This window comes from Cucurbita pepo, chromosome 10 (assembly GCF_057944985.1).
Source record: "Cucurbita pepo subsp. pepo isolate OVF chromosome 10, ASM5794498v1, whole genome shotgun sequence".
NCBI classification, from domain to species: Eukaryota; Viridiplantae; Streptophyta; class Magnoliopsida; order Cucurbitales; family Cucurbitaceae; genus Cucurbita; species Cucurbita pepo.
The window spans coordinates 19,202,515-19,224,405 of record NC_141807.1 but is presented as its reverse complement, the minus strand read 5'-3'; the positions used below and the strand labels follow the sequence as shown (position 1 = coordinate 19,224,405).

The 21,891-nt window shown below is 37.2% G+C and overlaps 2 protein-coding genes across 3 annotated transcripts; one reads left to right on the top strand and one right to left on the bottom strand.

Moving 5' to 3' along the window:
- The first annotated feature begins 1,797 nt into the window (after nucleotides 1-1,797).
- Nucleotides 1,798-15,678, top strand: TPR15 (Heat shock protein DnaJ with tetratricopeptide repeat-containing protein). 2 transcript variants are annotated; one of them, XM_023688565.2, is made up of 12 exons: nucleotides 1,798-3,333; nucleotides 3,424-4,513; nucleotides 4,628-4,867; nucleotides 5,651-5,780; nucleotides 7,130-7,282; nucleotides 7,459-7,694; nucleotides 7,789-7,858; nucleotides 12,059-12,265; nucleotides 13,212-13,432; nucleotides 13,564-13,642; nucleotides 13,744-13,884; nucleotides 15,217-15,678. In XM_023688565.2, the coding sequence occupies exons 1-12, from the start codon at nucleotides 2,064-2,066 to the stop codon at nucleotides 15,406-15,408; spliced, it is 4,029 nt and encodes a 1,342-aa protein (XP_023544333.2). In that variant the 5' UTR covers nucleotides 1,798-2,063; the 3' UTR covers nucleotides 15,409-15,678. The 2 variants fall into 2 exon arrangements, with proteins under 2 accessions (XP_023544333.2, XP_086983821.1); XM_087127695.1 differs by having other exon boundaries at nucleotides 1,798-4,513.
- Nucleotides 15,679-16,568: 890 nt separating this feature from the next.
- On the bottom strand, nucleotides 16,569-19,832 carry LOC111804170 (eukaryotic translation initiation factor 3 subunit E). The gene is made up of 8 exons (XM_023688883.1): nucleotides 19,519-19,832; nucleotides 19,254-19,408; nucleotides 18,431-18,658; nucleotides 18,220-18,341; nucleotides 17,783-18,002; nucleotides 17,421-17,563; nucleotides 17,140-17,277; nucleotides 16,569-16,847 (listed from the first exon to the last, which is right to left on the bottom strand). Exons 1-8 carry the CDS (start codon nucleotides 19,724-19,726, stop codon nucleotides 16,748-16,750), a joined length of 1,314 nt encoding a protein of 437 aa, XP_023544651.1. The 5' UTR covers nucleotides 19,727-19,832; the 3' UTR covers nucleotides 16,569-16,747.
- Nucleotides 19,833-21,891: the final 2,059 nt, after the last annotated feature.

The window sequence follows — 21,891 nt, the reverse complement described above, 5'->3', positions numbered from 1 at the left end:
AAGTCATGCATGTGTAAGTATGAACTAATTCAGATGGTAAAACTGCAAATGGCTCTGAGATGAAAGTCCCAGATCGGCTAATTTAATGAATTGTCATGGGTTTATAATCAAATAATACTCTTTATTGGTTTGAGGTCGGTTGGGGAAGCCCAAAGCAAAGTCGTGAGAGCCTGTGCTCACTACAATACCATACCACAGTGGAGAGTAGTGTTCATCTAACACATTTTTATGTTATGAGCTGTGTGAAAATCGAAATTTGTGAATGATTTCGACGTAATGTGGAGCCTCGAATTACGTTTTGAGAGAAAATATTTCGATAAAACATGAGCGAAAAAATAAGTTTAAAATAGTTTAAAAGAAATTATAACGTTTAGTCAAACGCTTGAATTATTAGTTAATTTCTAAAAACATAAATAAAATTGAAAATTTGTGTTTTAACCGCTCTCACGGTAGTCAACTGCTAGCAGATATTTTCTGTTTTGGCCGGTTAAATAGCCCTTACTTTAGTCTACTGCTAGCAAATATTTTGTTCGTCTTAACAAATTACGTATTGTCGTTAGCTCACGATAGTCCACCGCTAGGAGATATTGTTCGTTGATTTCTACACCCTTACAAACATCCTAAGGAATGCTTCGTTCCCCTTGTTCGGTGTCTCACTCTGATACCATTTGTAACATTCTAAAACTACGCTGGCATATAAGAAGGTAAAAATTGTAAAGTTAATTTTATACAAAAAAAAAAAAAAAAAAAAAAATATATATATATATATATATATATATATTATTATTATTATTATTATTTCTCTCTATACATACACACTATAATTCTCGATCCAACGGTTGACCTGAACATAGGTTAACTGACTCAAGCATATATTCTCGACAAAAAAGTTAATGGTTTAAATATCTCGAACCCCACATGTTAAATTCGAAAGAAAGTAAAAACTCTCGGCCCAACTTAACTAAAAACCTTAACCCATATCTCAAATTGTATCGTGACTCCTCACACCGCTCACCGATATGCCTCCACTTCTTCGATTATCGAGAAAAGAAGAAAAAAATTTATATCAATTAGAGCATAGCTTTGGAGTTTATAACACTAATTACTATTTTAAAGTCGAAAGATTTAATTTCTATCCTCAAAATTATTATTATTATTATTTATTTTTTTTATTGCAAGAGTTTAGTGTTTGATAAATTTCATTTTAAACCACACAAAGTTAATCGATAGTGTTCGGTAAAAAAAAATATTAAATTGTTGTAAAATAACCAAAACGAGCCGCCGACTCCAACTACCGTTCATGTACGATCCATACTAGGTCTAACCAACTGCCAATCCTACCTCCTCTACATTCTTGACAACCCATCTTTATTTCAGTAGAATCTTTCAGTGGCATGTTTCAGTCCTCTTCCCCAGAAAAAGTGAGCCATCAGTTCAGGTACAAGATATTATCATTACTTCCGGGACAATTAGACATCCAACTTGTAATCGCAATGACCCAATTGCAAGAGCGGAGCTCTACCAACCGAGCTATATCCCCCTGAGCCAAGTGGGGCCTGCATGAAGGAGTCAGATGCTTCTCCTATTATTTTATCATTTTCCTCGGTCTATCTGGACCATTAAATTAAAAAAAATACTCAAATTTTTTAAAAGTTTAAAAATATTTTTGAAATTTAAAAATTATATTTTTATTAATTTAAGTTAATTAAAATTACAAATGATTTAATTAAATAAATAGTTATTATTCAATAAAAGTAGCCGTTTAAGCAATACCTTCCCCGAACCTTTGAACTTCTCCATTTCTTTTGGTTCTTTCTTGATTTCACGTGTCCCAATTTCACGTCTCTTTGCTTTACTGTGTACAAGAAATCAATAAATCAAATCTGTAAGTTTAGATTTTCAGTTCGTCTCTCTGAATCCGTTTCTTCTTCTCAGCAAAAACCCTAAACCACGCGATCCCAATCGGAATAAGATTCGTTTCCAAATACCCATTTGCTTTAAACCCTAATTTTGATCTAAAACCTTCGTTTTATTTACATCGGGGGATTTCTTTCCTTCCTTAAATGTCGCCGCCGGCGGTGGAATTACGATCTCCGGCGATATCCCCACCAGTCGAATGCTCGTCAGCCACGCTCCAAAACACTGAGCTTAACCCCCATCGATTCGATACGTCGTTTGGTTTCCCCGGTTTTTGTACCGGTGATTTACAGGGTGACCAGCAGAGAGTGAACTCATTTAGCGCTAGTGATCCGAGTGGACTCGATTTGAAGTTTGTTTCTGATTCTCAACGTGTGGCTCGATCGCGGCCGAGACTTACGAAGGTCAGGAAACGGGTTGCGTCGCAGCATGCGAGGTCGAAAGTTGGTTCTTGCGAGGTTAGTTCGAATGATGAGTTTGTGTTTTTAGGTGATGCTAAGAAATTTGACGGTGGTTTTGTGTTTGGAGCGAATCGGGATGGCGATTCGAATTCTGGGAATACGGTGTCCAACGATGATTTGCATAAGAAATTGGCTTCTGGGAAGGTCGAGAATGAAGGGTTTGTATTTGGTGCTAAACTGAGCAACTGTGCTTCGAGTTCAGAAACTTCAGACAACAAATGTGAACAGTCTAGTGTGAATTGTGAGAACCTTGTAGCGGACGATGGGGTGAAGATGAAAGCAGAGTGGAAATGGGAGAATTTCATGAATGCTGGGACGCTCGACTCCGGTGGTGGTAGAATGAAAATGGATTCTGTAACGAATCCTGCCACGAATAACAATACGGAGACGATTGATCTGGCATCCACGGTTAATACAGAAGAGGAAGAACTTGATAAATCCGTGGGGAAGGCGGGTACTGAGAGTTGTAGCAATCTCAAAACTAAAAATGATGATTATTTAACTAAATCTTTTGATTCGAAGTTTGTTTTTGGCGACAGTTGGTTTGATGCAACAAGTAATGTAGGAAGTTCTGTTCCTGATTTCGGAGTCGATATGAAAGCAGAAAGCTCAGCAGCGTTTCCGAATGCGGAAGCAAGTAATGTTAACTTCGGTTGTGAAGAGGGTAGGACCCTCAAGGAAGATCTTGGTAAAGATGTATTTATATTCGGGAGTTCCAGCTTAAATAAAGCAATGAAAGGGAGGCCAAAGACACTATTTACACTACCGGATGAGATGAAGAATCTGAACATCAATGATTCTGGGAGTATTAGTGGATGTAAAAAACCCGAGTGTTTAAATGCTACCTTTGCTGAGACCTCTTCCAGCTCTAATGATTGTGACAAGCCATCTGGCTCTTCAGAAGGTCTGGCAGGCTCTACTGGTAAGACCTTTGAGGATAATCCTGAACGTAGTGGTAAGTGCAAAACTGAATTTCAAAGTGGTTGTGAATTTCCTTCTGCTTTTGAGAGTTGTTCTAGCGCTGAGCCATTTAATTTTCTGTCAGGATGCTTTGTAGGTTGTGGTGGGTGTCAGTTTCCTAAACCCTGTGTAAATGATACTTTACATGTACAAATGGCCTCAACAACATCATCATTCTCATCAGCTAACTTTCAATGTCAATCAAATGATAATCCACAAGTTCATTTGGGTGAAGTTGGAAAAAATGATGAACACGGTTCTTTAGATACCGAAAATGATTTTACGTCCGGGGAATTTAAAATTCCACATTGGGACCCTTCTTCTTTCAAAGAAAATCTGTTCTCAGACCTCAATAGGAATTCAGTATCGAGTATTAAGAGTAAACTGAACAAAACTAAGAAAAAGAAAGCAAGGGGAAATCTGAGTCAAGCTAAATTGCAAGATAGAGTGTCAAAGGACGATGACAGCTCCCAAATTAATCTGGACTCTCCTGGATCTTGCACACCTATGGATTTCTCCCCCTATCAGGAAACTATGTCTGTTGATCATTATTCAAGAGATATGCCCGGTGAATCCTCCGACCCAGTCCATAGTTATGTACCTTGGACAACAGATTCTACAGTCTGTACCAATGAAAATGATGTTCTTTTAACTGGAAGAAAAGTAACAGATGCACATAATGGTATTTGGAAATATAGTGATCCTAGCGTGGGAAGTTTTGGGCATCATAGAGATGGGAACTCTGTTCATAGCTTTGAAGGTTTTGATTCTAGAAATGAAACAGTCTGCTCTAGTCTCAAAACCGAGCAGTGCCGTATCAGAGGTTTTGATGGTGGGGTTTGTACAGAACCTACAGCGGCTTTCAACGTGAGCTCAGATACACTAGAAAGCAATGGCAAAAGTTTTACATTTTCTGCTTCTTCTGCCATCCAAGCTAGTTTATCAGAAACAAAGAGCCGGCACAGAAAGAGAAATAAGAAGAAGTCCAATCACAATGCATTTGTCATCTCCCCAAGTCCAGATATTAAGTTAGGACTACCTCTTGATTTTTCATCCATTGGCAACTCTTCTTTGCATTCAGAGGCTTCAAGTAAATCGAAAGCAGAAGAAAAGCCTAATCAAGGGTATTCTTTCGCGACTGCAATTCAAGAGACATGTGAGAAGTGGCGGCTCAGGTATTTTCCAGAAAGACCAGTTTTAGCATAGTTTTTCTTACTGATTTTAATCACGTGATTTAGTTCCATGTTATATAGCTGATATCAAAAAAAAATTCTTTGACCCTGTGATAGAGGAAACCAGGCGTACAAAAATGGGGAACTCTCAAAAGCTGAGGATCTGTATACGCAGGGGATAGACTCTGTCCCACCTAATGAAGGATCGACATCATGCCTTAACTCCCTCATGCTCTGCTACAGCAATCGTGCAGCCACACGAATGTCACTTGGAAAGATTAGGGAAGCTTTGGAAGATTGTGGGATGGCTACTGAACTAGATCCGAACTTTCTCAAAGTTCAAGTCAGGGCTGCAAAGTAAGGATTTTATTTGTGATTTTAGGGTATAGTTATAAATTTATTCTAACAATTTATGCAAAAAAGCAATCTATGATCATATGTTTTACTTGTATGTTTCTTTTTTAAATTATACAAGGAATCTCAACTTAGTACATGTTTGCATGCCTGAGGATCTTCATTTACTAGCATGTCTTCTTATGGTCGTTAATTATCTCGAGGTTCCAAATTGGTCTTGGTTTTCTTGTAATTATTGCCTATGGAAATTAATTATTTCTACAAACTTTATTACGAAGTTGCTTTAATATACTTCCTGTTTTATTTAGATATATTTCTTTGAGCATCTAGCGAAGAGAAAAAAAAAATTCCCATCAAATCATGAGAAATGCACTTAATGGTTATACTATGACTGAGCAGTCTAATCAATTATCACTGGTAGAATTCTTTATTTATGTATCAATTCAATACAATCTGCATTGCCTTTTCAATTGATACTCATCTATTCTTATGTTCTAAAGATTTCCCTTTACGGTTGCCATCCTCTTCTTGGGGTAATTGAAAATGCATTACAGTATTCCAGCAAGTACTTAGAATCTAGGAATGGTGTATGTTTAGATCGGAGGATGAGCAATGTAATATTTATGCTTAATAGTTAAAAATGCACTTAATAGTTACACTATGACTGAGCGATCTAATCGATGATCACTGGTACTATTCTTTATTTCAATTTGATACAATCTGCATTGTCTTATCTATTGATACTCATCTATATTTATGTTCTAAAGATCTTCCCTCCCGTTACAGTTGTCATCTTCTTCTTGGGAAAATTGAGAATGCATTACAGTATTTCAGCAAGTGCTTAGAGTCTAGAGAGGGTATATGTTTAGATCGGAGGATGGTAATTGAAGCTGCTGATGGCCTCCAAAAGGCTCAGGTATGTACTACATTTTTTCTACTTCAACTTATGGGCGCTGGTGTAAGTTGTTACTTGATATTTTTGGTCACAGTTGGCACCCACCAATATATGAGTAATTTGAAGTTTTTAGAATAAAAAATTAATGAAGGTTCTATATGGAGATTACATTTTAATGACTCACTTTAACACAAAAAAAAAAAAAAAAAAAAAAAAAAAAAGAAGAGAAGAAAGTTGGGAAATATAGATGGGAGAGAAGTTGAAGATACATTTCGCTTTGTTAAAATATATTAATCTTTTCTTATAACTTACTAATATAAGCTGACATCATATGATTGAACTGCAATATGAAATGTGGACACCACAACTAGAATATCTGCTACCAAATTGATGTATTTGTTATGTCTGGATGTAACGGCCCAAGCCCACTGCTAGCAGATATTGTCTTCTTTGGGCTTCCCCTCAAGGCTTTAAAACGCGTTTGCTAGGGAAAGGTTTCCACAACCTTATAAAAGGTGTTTCGTTCTCCTCCCCAACCATTGTGGGATTATGTCCCCAACCAATGTGGGATTCTCACAATCCACCCCCCATCGGGGCTCAGCGTCCTCGCTGGCACTCGTTCCTTTCTCCAATCAATGTGGGACCCCACCAAATCTACCCCCCTTCGGGGCTCAGCGTTCTTACTGGCATACCACCTCGTGTCTACCCCCTTCGGGGAACAACCTCCTCGCTGGCACATAGTCCGGTGTTTGGCTCTGATACCATTTGTAATGGCTCAGGCCCACCGCTAGTATATATTGTCCTCTTTGGGCTTTCCCTTACGGGCTTTCCCTTACGGGCTTTCCCTCAAGGCTTTAAAACACGTCTGCTAGGGAAAGGTTTCCACAATCTTATAAAGGGTGTTTTGTTCTCCTTCCCAACCAACGTGGGATTGTGTCCCCAACCAATGTGGGATTCTCACACTGGTCTAGAATTTTATGGTGCTTTCTTCATTCGTTGGGAAAATCTCTTTACAAGGGAACTAAATATGATAATTTTATCTTAGGTTTCTACATATTTTTATTGGAAACCTATATTTTCATTGATTCTGAACTGTTCTATTGGCATCATACTTTTTATATTTTTGTGGTTACTGGGGTGTATATCTGTGTTCTATAGGCATCAAATGAGAGTTAAAAGAAATACAAAAATGACTAATCCTACATTCTAACTTTTGGATAGGCAAGTATCTTTCCACATCATCATGGATAGTGGATGTATAATTTTCCATCACATCCTTGTAATCGCCCTCGTTCTCAGTCTGCTGTTTGTTCATGTGAACAGAGTTCTCAGCTGTATTCTGATGATCGTTTGGCACTTTTTTTCTGCAGAAAGCTGCCGAATGTACAAGGCGTTCTTCTGAACTTATGGAACAAAAAACTGAAGATGCAGCTCTCAGTGCCCTGGATTTGATTGCTGAGGCTTTATCCATCAGTCTGTATTCAGAAAAATTACATGAAATGAAAGCCGAAGTACTCATTATGGTTTGTATCATTTCAACTTAGTTTTTACGTACAATCGAGTATGATCTTTTCCCTTTTGGAAACGTCTCATTATTTATGTTATGGATGGTTCGTTCTTTTCTAGACAACTGTGGTCTTTTATTTCTCAACTTTGATCTCATTTTTGTCTATATGTTTCATTGGATCTTCTCCTGCAGCTCCAGAGGTATGAAGAGGCAATTAGGCTGTGTGAGCAGAGTCTTTGTTTTGCGGAGAAAAATTGTATTGCAGAAAGTGTTATTGTTGAAACAGATGTTTCTAGATGTCAAAGTCCTTCACTCGCTAGGTTGTGGAGATGGTGCTTGATAACCAAAGCTCTTTTCTTTCTTGGAAAATTTGAGGATGCTCTCGATACAGTCGGGAAAATTGAGCAAGAGAAGTTTAATGAAGAAAAGTGAGACACAAGTACCTTCTTGAGTACTTTTAAATCAATTAGGATCTTCATTTCTTTTAGTTGTTTGATCTTGGTGCTAATATTTTTCATGCAGGTCTAGAAGCAAAAGTTTGGAATCATCATTTGCATTAGCGGACACAATACGTGCACTTCTGCGTTGTAAGGTATGTAACTATTTTGACACTGTGAATTCAATTTTTTCTCTTTCCTGATTTTCCTATATTTGCTTAGAACTATTAATGTAACGTCACTAATTTTTCTTAACCTAATTAGTGATGTATCTTGCATGCATAAGACATAATGTGGAAGCTCATATAGAATAACTTTGAAAATGACGATATGGTCTTACATAAGTAGTTCAAAACATGAACTTTGAAAATAACGACATGGACCAGCTTCTTTGCTTTCATCATTGATATCACCTTTGGCATAGTATCCGGACTCAGTGCCCTTGAATTTGAATCTGGTCTTGGACGGTGGCATAAAGCTCCCTTCTTTCTTGTAACAGTCTATGCTAGCATAATTTTTGCTAACCAATCCATCCCAAAATTACATCATATACGGTCATATCAACTACCAATCTACCTCTAAATTAACCCCTGACACTATTACATGACCATTTTTTACCCTATAAGCAGCAATCATATCCACTCCTGTTGGGGTGCCTACTAAGAAATCATGTAACAAGGGTTCTAACACAATTTTTGCTTGACTAACAAAAAACAGTAGAAATAAAAGAATGCATAGATCCTGAGTCAAACAATGTCAAAGCAAGGTGACCAAGAACTGATAGTGTACCTGTCACCCCCGCATTAGGGTTTTCTATATCTTTGCTGGTAGAGACATAAGCCCTTGCTGGAGGACGGTTCTGAGTGGGGCCTTCCGGCATCACTGGTGCGACCTCCCGGAGAGTCCTTGGCTAAGTGACTCTCCTTCCCACATCGAAAGCAGGCTCCAGAGCGAGCCAAACACTGACCCCAATGATTTTTCCCACACTCGTTACACTTGAGCTTGTCGTCTGATCTGCTTTCCCTTCTTTGCTGGCCCCCCTAGTGAATCGGTTCCCTCCATGGCCCTTGTCGCTCTCAGGGCGGCAACATAAGTAGTAGGCGCTATCACCTCAACAGTATTGCAGATCTTCCTGTCTAACCCCAACACAAACCGTCGAGCTGTCCTGTAGTTAGTGTCCACCAATTTTGGGGCGAAGCATTTTTGCCTGGAAAACTCCCTGGCGTACGCAGTGACCGAACGCCCCCTCTGACTCAGATGGGTGAACTCTTGATGTTTGCGGATTTGAACGTCCTTTGGGTAGTACGCCTCAGCAAAAGCCTCTTTGAATTTTGCTCAGAAGATTACACCCCCTCCAATTGTGTGTAGGAGTGTGAAAACATTGTTCCATTCTGAGATTGAATCTTGGCAAGAAGGATAAACATTCTATTTATAGACATGCTTTGTCTCAGTGATAAGACCTCTCTTGGGGTGATACACCTTACACCTGTTATCACGAAATATGATATCCGACAAGAATAAAGACGATATTCATTGATCAGTTACTCTTTGTGTACGTTATGGAGTCTCCACTCTATGTTGAAAGCTCTTTCAAATAGCATGAGCGTTGAAAGTCTTCAATTAGATGTTAGCGTTAGATTCTCTTTTTGACTTCTTTTATTGAAAGAGGAATGCATGGAATGAAGAAAAGAAGAGAGGAGGAAAGTGATTCACTTGCAGTTGACCGATGCTCAAGATGTTATTTTTCAATTAAGGAACATAAAATACCTTTGTGATAACCTGGGAGACGTTATTATCTTGGAGCTGAATGCATCCTTTTCCTGTCACACCAATGTCACACCAATGCTGGAGTTGTCACCTAGCTTTACAGACTTGTGAAATCCTTCCTCTAGTTCTGAGAAGAATTCTTTATATCCTCCCATGTGGTTGTTGCAGCCTGAATCTAAGAACCATGCGGTTTCGATTGTTGCGTTTTCTGTCATAAGAAGCAATTCTTTTGTTGTTACAACTTTTGGAGCTTCAATTTCAGACAAACAACCTGCTGAGTCCTCCTTTTGTTCTACCATCTCTTCAACATATGCCATGAGAAGCAGCGGTTCAGACATTTCAGCAAAATGAGCTTGTGATTCCTTTCCCTTATTCTTCTTGGGATATTCATATTGAAAATGATCAAGGTCATGACAATAAAAACACTTAAGAAGAGTTTTGTTAAAACCTGGCCTCTGACGTCCTCATCCTCTCCCTCGAAATGTGCCACCTTCACGATTTGTTCTCCCTGTATTGCTGTCAAGAGTGATCTTCAATGCCTGCTCTTCCACAGTATGTCTTTGCATACGTTGTTCATGAACCAGCAGACTACTCTGTAATTCATCAATGGTCATGATGTCCAAATCGTTGGATTCTTCAATGGAGCAAGCCACGTAATCAAACTTTGAAGTCACGAAGCGCAGAATTTTCTCAATAATGCTAACATCACTCATCTTTTCACCATGAAAACGCATTTTATTAGCAATTGTGAGAGTACGAGAAAAGAAAACAAAAACAGTCTCACCTTCCTTCATATGAAGGGTCTCAAAGTCCTTGCGCAGAGCCTATAGTTGTGCTCGTTTCACTTTTGTATTTCCTTGGAATTTTTTCTTCATTGAATCCCAAATTCTTTTCGAAGTTTCTTTATCCAAAATAGTCTCCAGAATTGAGCAATCAATGGCCTAGAAAAGGTAGTTCTTAGCTCTTTAGTCTTTCAATTTCTGATATGCTACCTCCTTCTTATGTTCATATGAGTAATCAGCAATCATCATCTTCTACTACAGCAGAAATCCCAAACTCAACTATTTGCCAATATTCTTTAGAGCGAAGAAAGTTCTCCATTAACATACTCCAATGATCGTAGTGACCAACAAATTTTGGTATTGCTGGTTGAATAAAGTTGCCTTCCGTAGTCATCTTTGGCTGCAGCTGAAAGAGACAAAATTTAATGAAGTAGTTGAGTCGGGGATTTGGGATAAGTTTGCAGAAGGAAGGAAATTCAGTACTTTATTAGGTGAAAAATGACTATATTTATAGTCAGTACAATGCTCAACAGAAGAGAAAAAAATCTTAACGGAAAGCAGAATATCATACCAAAACAAAGAATGCGGCAGAAGACCATAGCAGTGACCTGATATCGAGGATTACTAAAACATAAAGTAGCAACTAAAACTTTTGCAACCTTTGGAATGTTAAGAGGCCCACCAAGAAGCTGTATTTTGGACAATGTTACAAAATGAATCAAAATGAAACTTATCTTCAAAGGATTTATCATTCCTTTCCTTCCAAATGTACAATAATAACGCTCTAGTTGCACAATTCCCAAACTTTCTAGCTTTGCCTTTCAAATTCCTCCCGCTTAGCCCTTCAAAAAGAGCCAATGCTCCACCATTTTTGGAATACAAGTTTCGATCCCGAACCTCACGAGAATGATATTCCAAGTTTTAGGCCCAATTGTGCAACGAAGGAATGAATGATCTAAAGTCTCAGAGTCTACAACCTCACGGGGTGAGGCACTCAGTTCTATATTTTCTTTGGAGCATGTCATCAGTGTTCTTCAAGCTTCTAAAGTCATTGACCAGAGGAAGATTTACTTTTCCACACCTGCCTTGTCAAAGGGTTTTTTGCCTTTGTGGGGATTTTAACAAGATTTAGGAAGGCAGACCTAGTTGAGTACTTTCCAGATCCTCGAGGGACCAATTGATTCTGTCCTCCCCTTCAGCATAGTAAGCTGAATTTAACTTACCGATGAGGTTCTTTCTGTTGGAATCTTTTGTCAGAAAGTAAGTATAGAACCTCCGTTAATCTTTGTACCAATTGGAGGGTTGTAATCTTTTCAAATTTGGGTTTTGGCTCTCTGTTTTTTTTTTTTTTTTTTTTTTTTTTGTTCTTTTTGGTAATGTCATACCACCTATCAATTTTTTTATTTCCTGAGAAAAGGAAAATGTTTGTTCTATCACCTTAGTATTTTTAATTTGAGTTCATAATCCAAATTATTCATAAAGGGTTGTTCTCTGTGAATGTAATTGTTTCAAGTTTTTTTATGGGATAAACATTTGCCAGTTGTTGGAGAAATATTACAATGTGAGAAGTAGTTTCCTGTTCCATCTGCTGTATTATGATCGCTGTTCGTCAATTCCTTAGGGTTTGGGAATTCACGCTGCTTCTTCAAATTGAAACTGAAAGCATTGATATTGAATAACCAGAAACTTTCAAGTTTAACCAGAGTTAATAATCCTTTGATGCAACCTTTATCTATGTAATTTGTGTACGCATGAGTTTATAAGTTATAATCTTCCACTTGATGCATACATGGTCTTAAATAACAGAGTGCAGGGAATGAAGCATTTCGATCAGGGAAATACGCTGAAGCAGTGGAGCATTATACAGCTGCATTATCTATTAATGTTCAATCCAGATATTTCACTGCAGTTTGTTTATGTAATCGTGCCGCAGCATACCAAGCTTTGGGTCAGATTGCTGATGCCATAGCTGATTGTAATCTGGCCATTGTCCTTGATGAAAAATACTCGAAGGTAGGCTTTTATATGCTAGTGGAATATGCTGTTGCATGGAGCTTGATTGTTGAATTTAAATTGTTTCTTGTTCACTTAAACTTAGTATTGGTGGAAGAGATTGGTTGACTGTTGACATTTAATGGTACACCATGTGCTTTATATTGTGTTTACGGGCACGGTAGGACATTTCTCGTGTGCTTTTTTTTTTTAATGTTTATTTAGCAAAAAAATTGTTGCGCAATCTAGGCTTTTAAGGTTTGGATGCTCCTGGGTATACTTTTCAGCTAAAGTAATATGCTCAAATGTTATGTGGGCATTTCCAACACCTTGCTTTCTGTACTCAAATAGCCTGCAACAATTAGAAAGAGAAATAGGGAAACCGAGTTGCCTTGTGTCAGCCTTGGTAGTGAGGACTTTTTCCTTCATCTCATATTTAGAAGAATTGATTAATGAAGGCAAGAGATGCAGCATAAATCTAGTTCCTCCATTTACCGCCTAACGCTTTAGCCTAGAGAACATCTTTGAAAGACCAAGAAAATCTGCTATAAGCTTTATCCAAATCCAATTTGAACACAATACCTTCATGATTTCTTCTATTGCAGTCATCGACCACCTTGTTAGTCACAAGAATGGAATCAATAAGTTGGGCATAAATAGTCAAAAGGTAGCATAGAGACCTTAGTCCTTCAGGAGCTACCTTCGCCTGTAAGGTTGTAGTGATAGGTTTACCTGACCAAATTCTTAGAGATGTTGTGATGTTTCTCTGAGCTAGCATGATATTTAATGGGATGTCCGATAAGAATTTCATCGGAACACGGAGATGATGTTTAACTCTGTTGTTGAACTAATGCTCTGTTGTGGGTGGCTAGTGGGTGGAGGCTTCCTCTTCCTGCCTTCTATAGAGATCTGTTTTATTTCTAATATATTGGTTCTGGTAAAAATTGATTAATGCTTTCTTGTGCAGGCATTTTCTAGAAGGGCAAATTTCCATGAGATGATCAGAGATTATGGTCAAGCAGCTAGTGATCTCAAGAAATTTATTTTCATTGTTGAAAATCAATCTGATGACAAGGTCACGCCTAGTAGACAGGCGGGTAGTGTCGAGTTGAAGAAAGCTCGTAGGAATAAGCCTTTAATGGAAGAAGCCGCTAAGAAAGAAGTTTCCTTGGATTTTTACCTTATCTTGTAAGTTTTAGCTTTGGCTGATACTTCAATTTTCTGATCGATAGTATTTATAAAATTCCTTGAACCTTTATAGACGTAATTTCCTAATAGGAATGTTAGTATCTGATCCAGTTTCAAAAATTTTATGTCAGGGGAGTTAAACCAACTGACTCTGTATCGGACATTAAAAAGGCGTATCGTAAAGCAGCCCTCAAGCATCATCCTGACAAGGTTTGGAAGTGTTTATGCCTGTAATTTATTTGCGTTGATACACTATAGGCCTTGTAACTCGTTTTATGATACCACTTTGCCCATTGTTTGTTGGAGTTCAGGCTGGTCTGTTCTTAGCAAGAGGTGACAGCAGTCATGATGGACGACTCTGGAAAGAAATCTCCCAGGATGTTTATAGGGATTCTGACAGGCTTTTTAAGCTCATTGGAGAGGCGTATGCTGTGCTCTCAGACTCCAGTAAGGTTTGTAACTTCGTATCTAAAACTCGAGTAATTTCGTGTGTATGCTCGTTGGTAGTTCATCTTGAATTGAACTTTGTTGAATTTTGAAGAATAACCAATACATTGAACTCCAGCCTCTTTGTTTCACTTTACTCAATATATATACAAACTACTGCTTGAGCCACATAGCTGTTTGCTTCTGGACATTGATGTCTTCAAAACTAAATACTAGTGCCACTTTTTTCCTCCCTCCATGTTTATCGGTTTCATGGCAGTCACGGACTAGGGTGAAGGACTCACTCTTGTCATGGCTGAGTGAGAGAAAGAGAGAATTGTGTAGGTTTTACCACCAGCCTTGTCTTTGGTAAAACTGAGAGGGAGTTAGGAGGGGAGAGTGTGAGATTCCACATCGGTTTGAGAGGGGGAACAAAACATTCTTATAAGGGTGGTGTGAAGTCCGAAAGGGGAAGCCCAAAGAGGACAATATCTGTTATAGTGGGCTTGAGTTGTTACAAATGGTATCAGAGTCAGACACCAGACGGTGTGCCAGCAAGGACGCTGAGTCTCAAAGGGGGTGGACACTAGGCGGTGTGCCAATGAGGACGCTGGACTCCGAAGGAGGGTGGATTGTGAGATCCCACATTGATTGGAGAGAGGAATGAGTGCCAGCGAGGACACTAGGCCCCAAAGGGGGTGGATTGTGAGATCTCATATCGGTTGGAGAGGGGAGTGAAACATTATTTACAAGGGTCTGGAAGCCTCTCCCTAGCAGACGCATTTTAAAAACCTTGATTTAAAAACCTTGAGGGGAAGCCCGAAAGGGAAAGCCCAATATTTGCTAGTGGGTTTGGACTGTTACAAATGGTATCAAAGTCAGCGGTTGCCATCAAGGATGCTAAGCCCCAAAGGGGGGGTGGACACCGGGAGGTGTGCTAGTGAGGACGTTAAGCTCCGAAGGGGGGTAGATTGTGAGATCCCACATCGATTGGAGAGAGGAATTGAGTGTCAGCAAGGACGCTAGACCCCTTTAGATTGTGAGATCCCACATCGATTGGAAAGGGGAACGAAACATTCTTTATAAGGGTGTAGAAACCTCTCCCTAGCATACGTGTTTTTGAAACCTTGAGGAGAAGTCCAAAAAAAGAAAGCCCAAAGAGGACAATATCTGCTAGCAGTAAGCTTGGATGGTTAGAATTGGATTTATTGTTCTATCATTTTTGTAGTGGGGCTAGTTTGTTGCTGCCATGTTAGTTCCATATCCAAGAAAATGTTCAACTAAAGATCGTAATTTAGTGTTAGGTTGTTTATATTATCTACTTTGAATCTATACTGACACTGTTTCCTTCTTCACAGAGATCACATTACGATCTTGAAGAGGAAATAAGAAAAACTGCAAAGGAAAGCAACAGAGGAAGCAGCAACAATAGAAGATCTTCCTCCAATGCCCATGGCTGCTCTCCATTTGAGCCATTTGAGAGAAGCGCCAATGGACGAAAGTACCAGAACAACTGGAAGTCGTGGGGAAGTTCGCAATCTCGATGGTAAACGGAGAGCGACCAGGTTTGTACAAAACTTCATTGTCATCATCATGGAAAGGGAAGAATAAGAGAGAGGGAGAGAGAAGGCCAAGCAAGCTGGGAAGATCATCAAAAGCTAACCACAGAAGAAGGTTGAAATTTTTTTTTTTTTTTTTCTGCATTTCAACGCCTGAGCTGAGGCTAATTAGTGGGGTATAGTCTTCTCAGTTGTTCTTATATTGTATTCATAACAATTTTGTTTCTAAAATTTATGATGATTTTTTTGGGGTCTTTTTCAGATTTGTCTTAAACTCTATATGATACGTTTGGTAAAATTCATTCATATTAATTCATCTATAATTACTTCTCAAATTTTCAAAATTCTAACCTAATTCTTCTATATTTATAATTTTTTATAGTGTCAATAAACTTTCAATAATATCATTCTTTACCATGGAAACCATTACTACTTTATTTTAAAAATACTATCACTTTTAAAATATAACCTTTTAAAAAAAATTCAAAACTACTTTTAAAATATAACCTTTTAAAAAAAATTCTAAAGTACCTTTAACGGTTAGTATAATATTTCAAAATATTCTGGAAAATTTTCAAAGTAGCATTAAAACGTTTGTACATAATCTACGAGATGTCATATAATTTTCGTTCATTTGTTACTTTTAAAGTTTTATGAATATTTTTTTAAATACAGCACTGACGGGTATTAATGAAATAACATTAAACACTACTAAAAGTTCAAGAGGAAAGTAGTTCAAGAGGAAACTAAGCACTACTGGTAGTTTCTATGTAGTTTCTATCCGAAATTAGGAAACTAAGAACTAACGGTTTCTATCCAAAACTAATGTTTTGACTTTTTTTTATTGAACGTTTTATTGTTTTATTTTGATCATTTTGTTTAGCGTGAACTCTACATTTAATTTGAATATTACCTTATTGCTCACGAAAAATACTCAACTTGATAGCGTTACTATAAATTTTCCCATATTGAAAACCTACATTTAACCCAAGAACAGAATCTGATGACAAAATAAAAGGAAAGACGAAAATGGTTATTTTAAAGAAAATAAAATTGCTATTTTGAAAGTTCTATCCTGATAATTGTCTAATTTTCAAATTACTCTCGGAAAAAAAAAAGAAAAAAAATAATTGACAAGATAATGAACAAGATAATCAAATTCATAATTCTACACTTAAACATAAATTGACAAAAATTATGAAAAGTTACATATCATTTCCTTAGAAATAAGGAATCAAATATGGAAAATGTTGCTCAGATCTCTGCTGTTTGTTTGTCAGATGAGAGGTTCAGAAAATATAACAAAGAAAAAAGGCCAAATATCCAAAATTTATCTGGTTGCTTGAGCCTGTGCATGCTCTAGAAGTTGAGTGACTAACTTGTAGGTACGCCCAGATAATGATTTGGTGTGATCTATCAGTTCTTCATATCTGAAACCAAGCACACCAATAATTGATTCAAAGGTTTTACACTTCAGGAGGCAAAAATTTAACGAACAGAGCTAATCGAAACGAGAATATGCACTATATCTCAAATTTTATTACCGTCTGTCTATTCGATCTATTGTACACTAAGCGTACAGACCCAACTAGACACTTTAAAGTTCAAAGACAACCAAGAAAGTTCATCGACAAAATTTGCAACGCATATATAGGGCACGCTCGGGAAGGCTGAGAAATGGTTTTGCTGATGTAAAAATCTACAATCGGGAAATATACTTACACGTTGGGCTGGTTTGGTTCCATTATAACCGTTCCCGTCTTGGAATCAATCTTGGCATCAAGCTTTGAGGTCCGAACAAGATTAACAATCCACTGCTCCGCTTCCTCGTAATTTAAGTTCAACTTCTCGGCAAGGACACTGCCACAAGTTACCAGCATGTCATTTATAATAACGAAATGAAACAAGATAACTCACAATGACAGAAAATATGCAAGCAAGGGATAACTTAAAATATGGAAAGAGAAGTATAAAATAAATTTAAAAAGAGAATGAATATGCACCTCATGTCAATGCGCTGATGTATTCTGCAGTAAGTCTCAAAGATGAAAAGGCGAGCATTTTCCAAGAACTCATCCCTCAAAGGAACGGTAGAAAGGTTTCCCTCTTCAAGCCTCTTTCCTAGGAAAGGGTCATTCAATATAACCTACATTGAGGAAAAGTAAGTTAATTATGACTTGATAACAGGGGAAAATCTAAAAATTGATTACATTTATCGTTCACGGCCAGCTAGAATAGGACTTAATAACCGAACCATCCAAACAGATGCAAAACCCCACCATGAAAACAATGAACAAAAAAGCACCATCGTAAATTAGCATATAACTCCCTAATTCCTAGTGAAAAAGAGAAGCAGGAAACTTACTTCTTCACACTCTCTCATCTTTTTTTGTGCCCCATCAAAATCATAATTGACATAGACACAAGTCAAAAACTCTGTGATGGGATCCTTATAGGAATTCTGTTCTTGCTGAATAACCTTGATAAAATCTTTGAACTGTGGCCTCCGCCTTTTGTTAACGATGAATGCAGTGGCCAAATAGCGTAATAGATGGGGAGCATTGGTTTGAATGGCACTTAAATACCTACAGATAAGAAAATTACCAGCTCATTAAAACATGGAAAGGCCTGAATTAACTCATCTCCATGCATCCTCTATTCTTAACTCATCTCTACAAGACTAGATTACAAAATCATCGAACATTACAACAGGGAAACAACATGATAATGGAGGACGTATGGGACATCTCCATGCGGTATCAGTAAAACGTAGTGAAAAAAGGCCAAATTTAGTATACTTACTTATCTTGATTAAAAAGGTCAATTATCTGTGTTCTTCCATTGTCATGATTGAAAAAAATGAAGAGGCTCCAATGCATCAACCATATTCTGCTTTGCACTTGATTCATATGCGACGAGAAATTCTTAAATAGACATTACCAGAAAAAAAGTCAGTAACGTGATGACATATTATTGTACAAAAAAAAGGAAGAAACTAGATAGGCCACACCACCTTAGAGTCGATAATTTCCTTCAAACGATTAAGCTCTTCAACAGCAGTATCCCAGTTCTGCATTAAAATCTCAGCTGCCCATTTTCCCCATAGAGCACTCAGGCTTCTTTCACTGTTTGTGCACAAAGCTCTGTACTGATAGAGATAGTCAGCAGCACCAGAGTAGTTCCCGCACTCGAACTGAAATTTGGCATATTGATATAGAGCTTCTATTTGATCTGGACCAATCTGGAATTAGGGTTTTATGAAACCCAAAACGATAAATCAATAATCATTGACAATATTAGATGGAAAATTAAAGAAACCCCAACTGAAACAAATATAATAAGAGTTTTACACAAAAGGAGCAAAGAAATTGTAAAGAATCATGGCATATTGATATAATACTTCTATTTTATCTGGACCAATCTGGAATTAGGGTTCTACAGAAAATCAATAATAGCTATCAATATTAGATGGAAATTAAAGAAACCCCAACTGAAACAAATATAATAAGAGTTTTACACAAAAGGAGCAAAGAAATTGTAAAGAATCATGGCATATTGATATAATACTTCTATTTGATATGGACCAATCTGGAATTAGGGTTCTACAGAAAATCAATAATAGCTATCAATATTAGATGGAAATTAAAGAAACCCCAACTGAATCAAATATAATAAGAATTTTACACAAAAGAAGCAAAGAAATTGTACAAAATCATGGCATATCAGCATCAAAGCTCCCTATGCCCCAAAGAACAAACCAACTCGAGCAGGAACAAAGAAATTAGCGTTGTTTATGGTAAATAAAGCACATGTAAATCTAAGACCATAAACTCAACCTGATAACGATCATTAAGCATTTGAAGATTGTACTGCTTATCAGCCCTCAATTCCTGAACAGCAGCAGGATTCTGCAGAAAAGTAACAAGCGGCGCAGCAGACTCCTCCAAAGCTTTAAGCCTCCCCACGACTTCCGCCCTCCTGTCCACCATATCTGCGCCAATCCCATCACAAATTTAGACCCAACACACATCAATAATTAAAAAAATAACAAAAAAAAAGAAACCCATAAGCAATCAAATCAAAACCAAGAATTGTCCATGCCTTGAGGAACATCGTCAGTGTGGTACAGCGACTTATGGATGTCCATGGCGTAATCAACCATGTTGGTTTTGTTGAGAAGTTCGATCTTGGCCTTGAGGATCTGCTCGTCGGGGTAAAGCTGCCTCTCTTGAAGAAACTCAAGGAGAGGGAAAACAAGATGGCGGTCCAGATTCGGCGCAATTCGTGGAGTTAGATCGTAATCCGCCATTGTAGAGTTGCTTGTGCTTGATTACACTGAGGATTCAGAGAGTAGATGGCTTCGAGAAGGAGGGTGGATAAAAACCCTAATCGGCCACAGGAGGAAGAAGTCTGTCTATTGTTTAGGTTTTAGCCATTATTCTTTTTATTAATGTCAATTTTACCCTTATACTTTTCGAAAATACCATTTTGCCCCTACCTCACTTGATGCTTCAAAATAAATAAATTATTATTATTATAAAATTATTTTAAAAAATATTAATTATTAAATTAAACAAAACATTATATATTAATTAAATTATAAAATTTGTAACTTCCTACAAATTAATATTATCCCCAAATTTTGTTAATTAATTAAATGACCTTAAAATGACGATTTTACCCTTATACTTTTCGAAAATACCATTTTGGCCCTATCTCACTTGATGCTTCAAAATAAATAAATTATTATTATTATTATAAAATTATTTTTAAAATATTAATTATTAAATTAAACAAAACATTATATATTATTAAATTTGAAACTTGCTACAAATTAATATTATCCCCAAATTTTGTTAATTAATTAAATGACCTTAAAATGACAATTCCCGTCTTCATCACGGTCATTTGATCGAGTAATTCTAGTTTTGCAAGCTAGGTCATATGTCGAAAGTCCAAAGAATTAGGTCGAAAATTGCGTAGTAGAAATCTAAATGGTGGGTCGGGAATTGATAACTCTCCCGTTAATTTTTTTTACAGAATAAGCCTCCTTCGTTCGATTTAGAGAACTAGATTCACTGAAAATGGATCGAGCATTCAACGGAGCAAAGTTTGCATGACGGCTCACACGTGAGAAGAAAAATTCATTAAATGAGTTATCATATGACAATCTAACAGTGTCACACGACCAACAGGATGTCACCATGTGTCCTACTAGGTTTAATCATCCCGAAATTCGTAAAAGGATAAGCAGATAAAAAGAAGCAAAAATCAATCAATTTGAGAGATCTAATCCCGAGTTCCTTAGCTCTTGATTAGAGTTTGCTATTTTGTTTTACGAATTCGCTAACGTATTTCAGTTTTCTGTTGAGCTTCCGACACCGAACTCAACAGTTTTTCAGTGAGGGGATTAGAGATGACTTTATTTGTGGCATCCAAGTAAATGAAGGTTATATGAATGAACTGAGACCACATTCAAATAAGAGTAATTCTAAGGATATGATAGTTAAGGAAAACTTACAAGAATCAAAACTTATTAAGAAGCATATAAGTGAGAACAAAACACGACCCGTGTTAGTTTGTCGGGATAGTAGTCTTCACTCTTAGAAGTAATTTCAAGACAAGTAGGTACTGTGCTCATGTCTCGGGGAATGCGATGGAATATCGAGACCACTAAATTAGGTGCTAAATTCGAATTTCACATCTTAGACCTGAAACGTTACATTGAGCTACAATTTTAGGGTGTTTTTAATGCTTATGTTTGCATCTATTTTAAAAAAATAAATGCATAAAAAAAACCCGAGGCGCCCCAAAATCCCTCCTCCACTCTCCCCCACATCAAAATTATGGCGTTATCTCGATTTTGGGTTGTTTAGCTCATGTGCTGTGCTCGAAGTTAAGTATTCGACTACACGTACGGTACATGAGTTTAGTTTTAACTAATTACTAATTTCCTCTATGAGATAGCTAAATCGAAGTCGAGAGCATCAAACTCTCCCGTGTCCATGCTAAACCTTCGAACATCCATTTGGGTTCTTTCGAATATCGAACTCTTTTGTATTCATGCAACCATTTACGACATACGTTCCGTATAATAGGTGCATAATCCAACTCTCGAATATCCATCCAGCCATTTAAAACACACCACTCATCGTACTTGAGTTGTCAATAATTTTATATAAATTATAGTAAAAGAATAGCCAAATGAATCGATTAAATTAAAAACAAAAAAATATAACGGTTAATAGAATCAAGAAAATACTGAAAGAAGGCTAAAAGAATCAAAGGAAAGAAAAAAGAAAAGAAACCGAGGAAAACACAATAAAACAAAAGAGAATATTTAGAAAATATTAAAGGTATTAAATGGTTTGCATGAAAATAATTATATAGTCTTTGATGCTCGCGTGAAGTCCAACCCTAGAGCATTATAAAATATAAAGAATTGAACTTGAAATTGATGTCATGAGTTCACAT

Coding starts and splice junctions, on each gene's coding strand:
- TPR15 (XM_087127695.1), top strand. CDS start 2,064: ATGTCGCCGCCGGCGGTGGAATTACGATCTCCGGCGATATCCCCACCA. Junction 7,695..7,788: donor GAGAAGTTTAATGAAGAAAA/GTGAGACACAAG, acceptor TTTTTCATGCAG/GTCTAGAAGCAAAAGTTTGG. Junction 13,885..15,216: donor TGCTCTCAGACTCCAGTAAG/GTTTGTAACTTC, acceptor CCTTCTTCACAG/AGATCACATTACGATCTTGA.
- LOC111804170 (XM_023688883.1), bottom strand. CDS start 19,726: ATGGCGGATTACGATCTAACTCCACGAATTGCGCCGAATCTGGACCGC. Junction 18,003..18,219: donor GACCTTTTTAATCAAGATAA/GTAAGTATACTA, acceptor TCTTATCTGTAG/GTATTTAAGTGCCATTCAAA. Junction 17,564..17,782: donor AGATGAGAGAGTGTGAAGAA/GTAAGTTTCCTG, acceptor TCCTCAATGTAG/GTTATATTGAATGACCCTTT.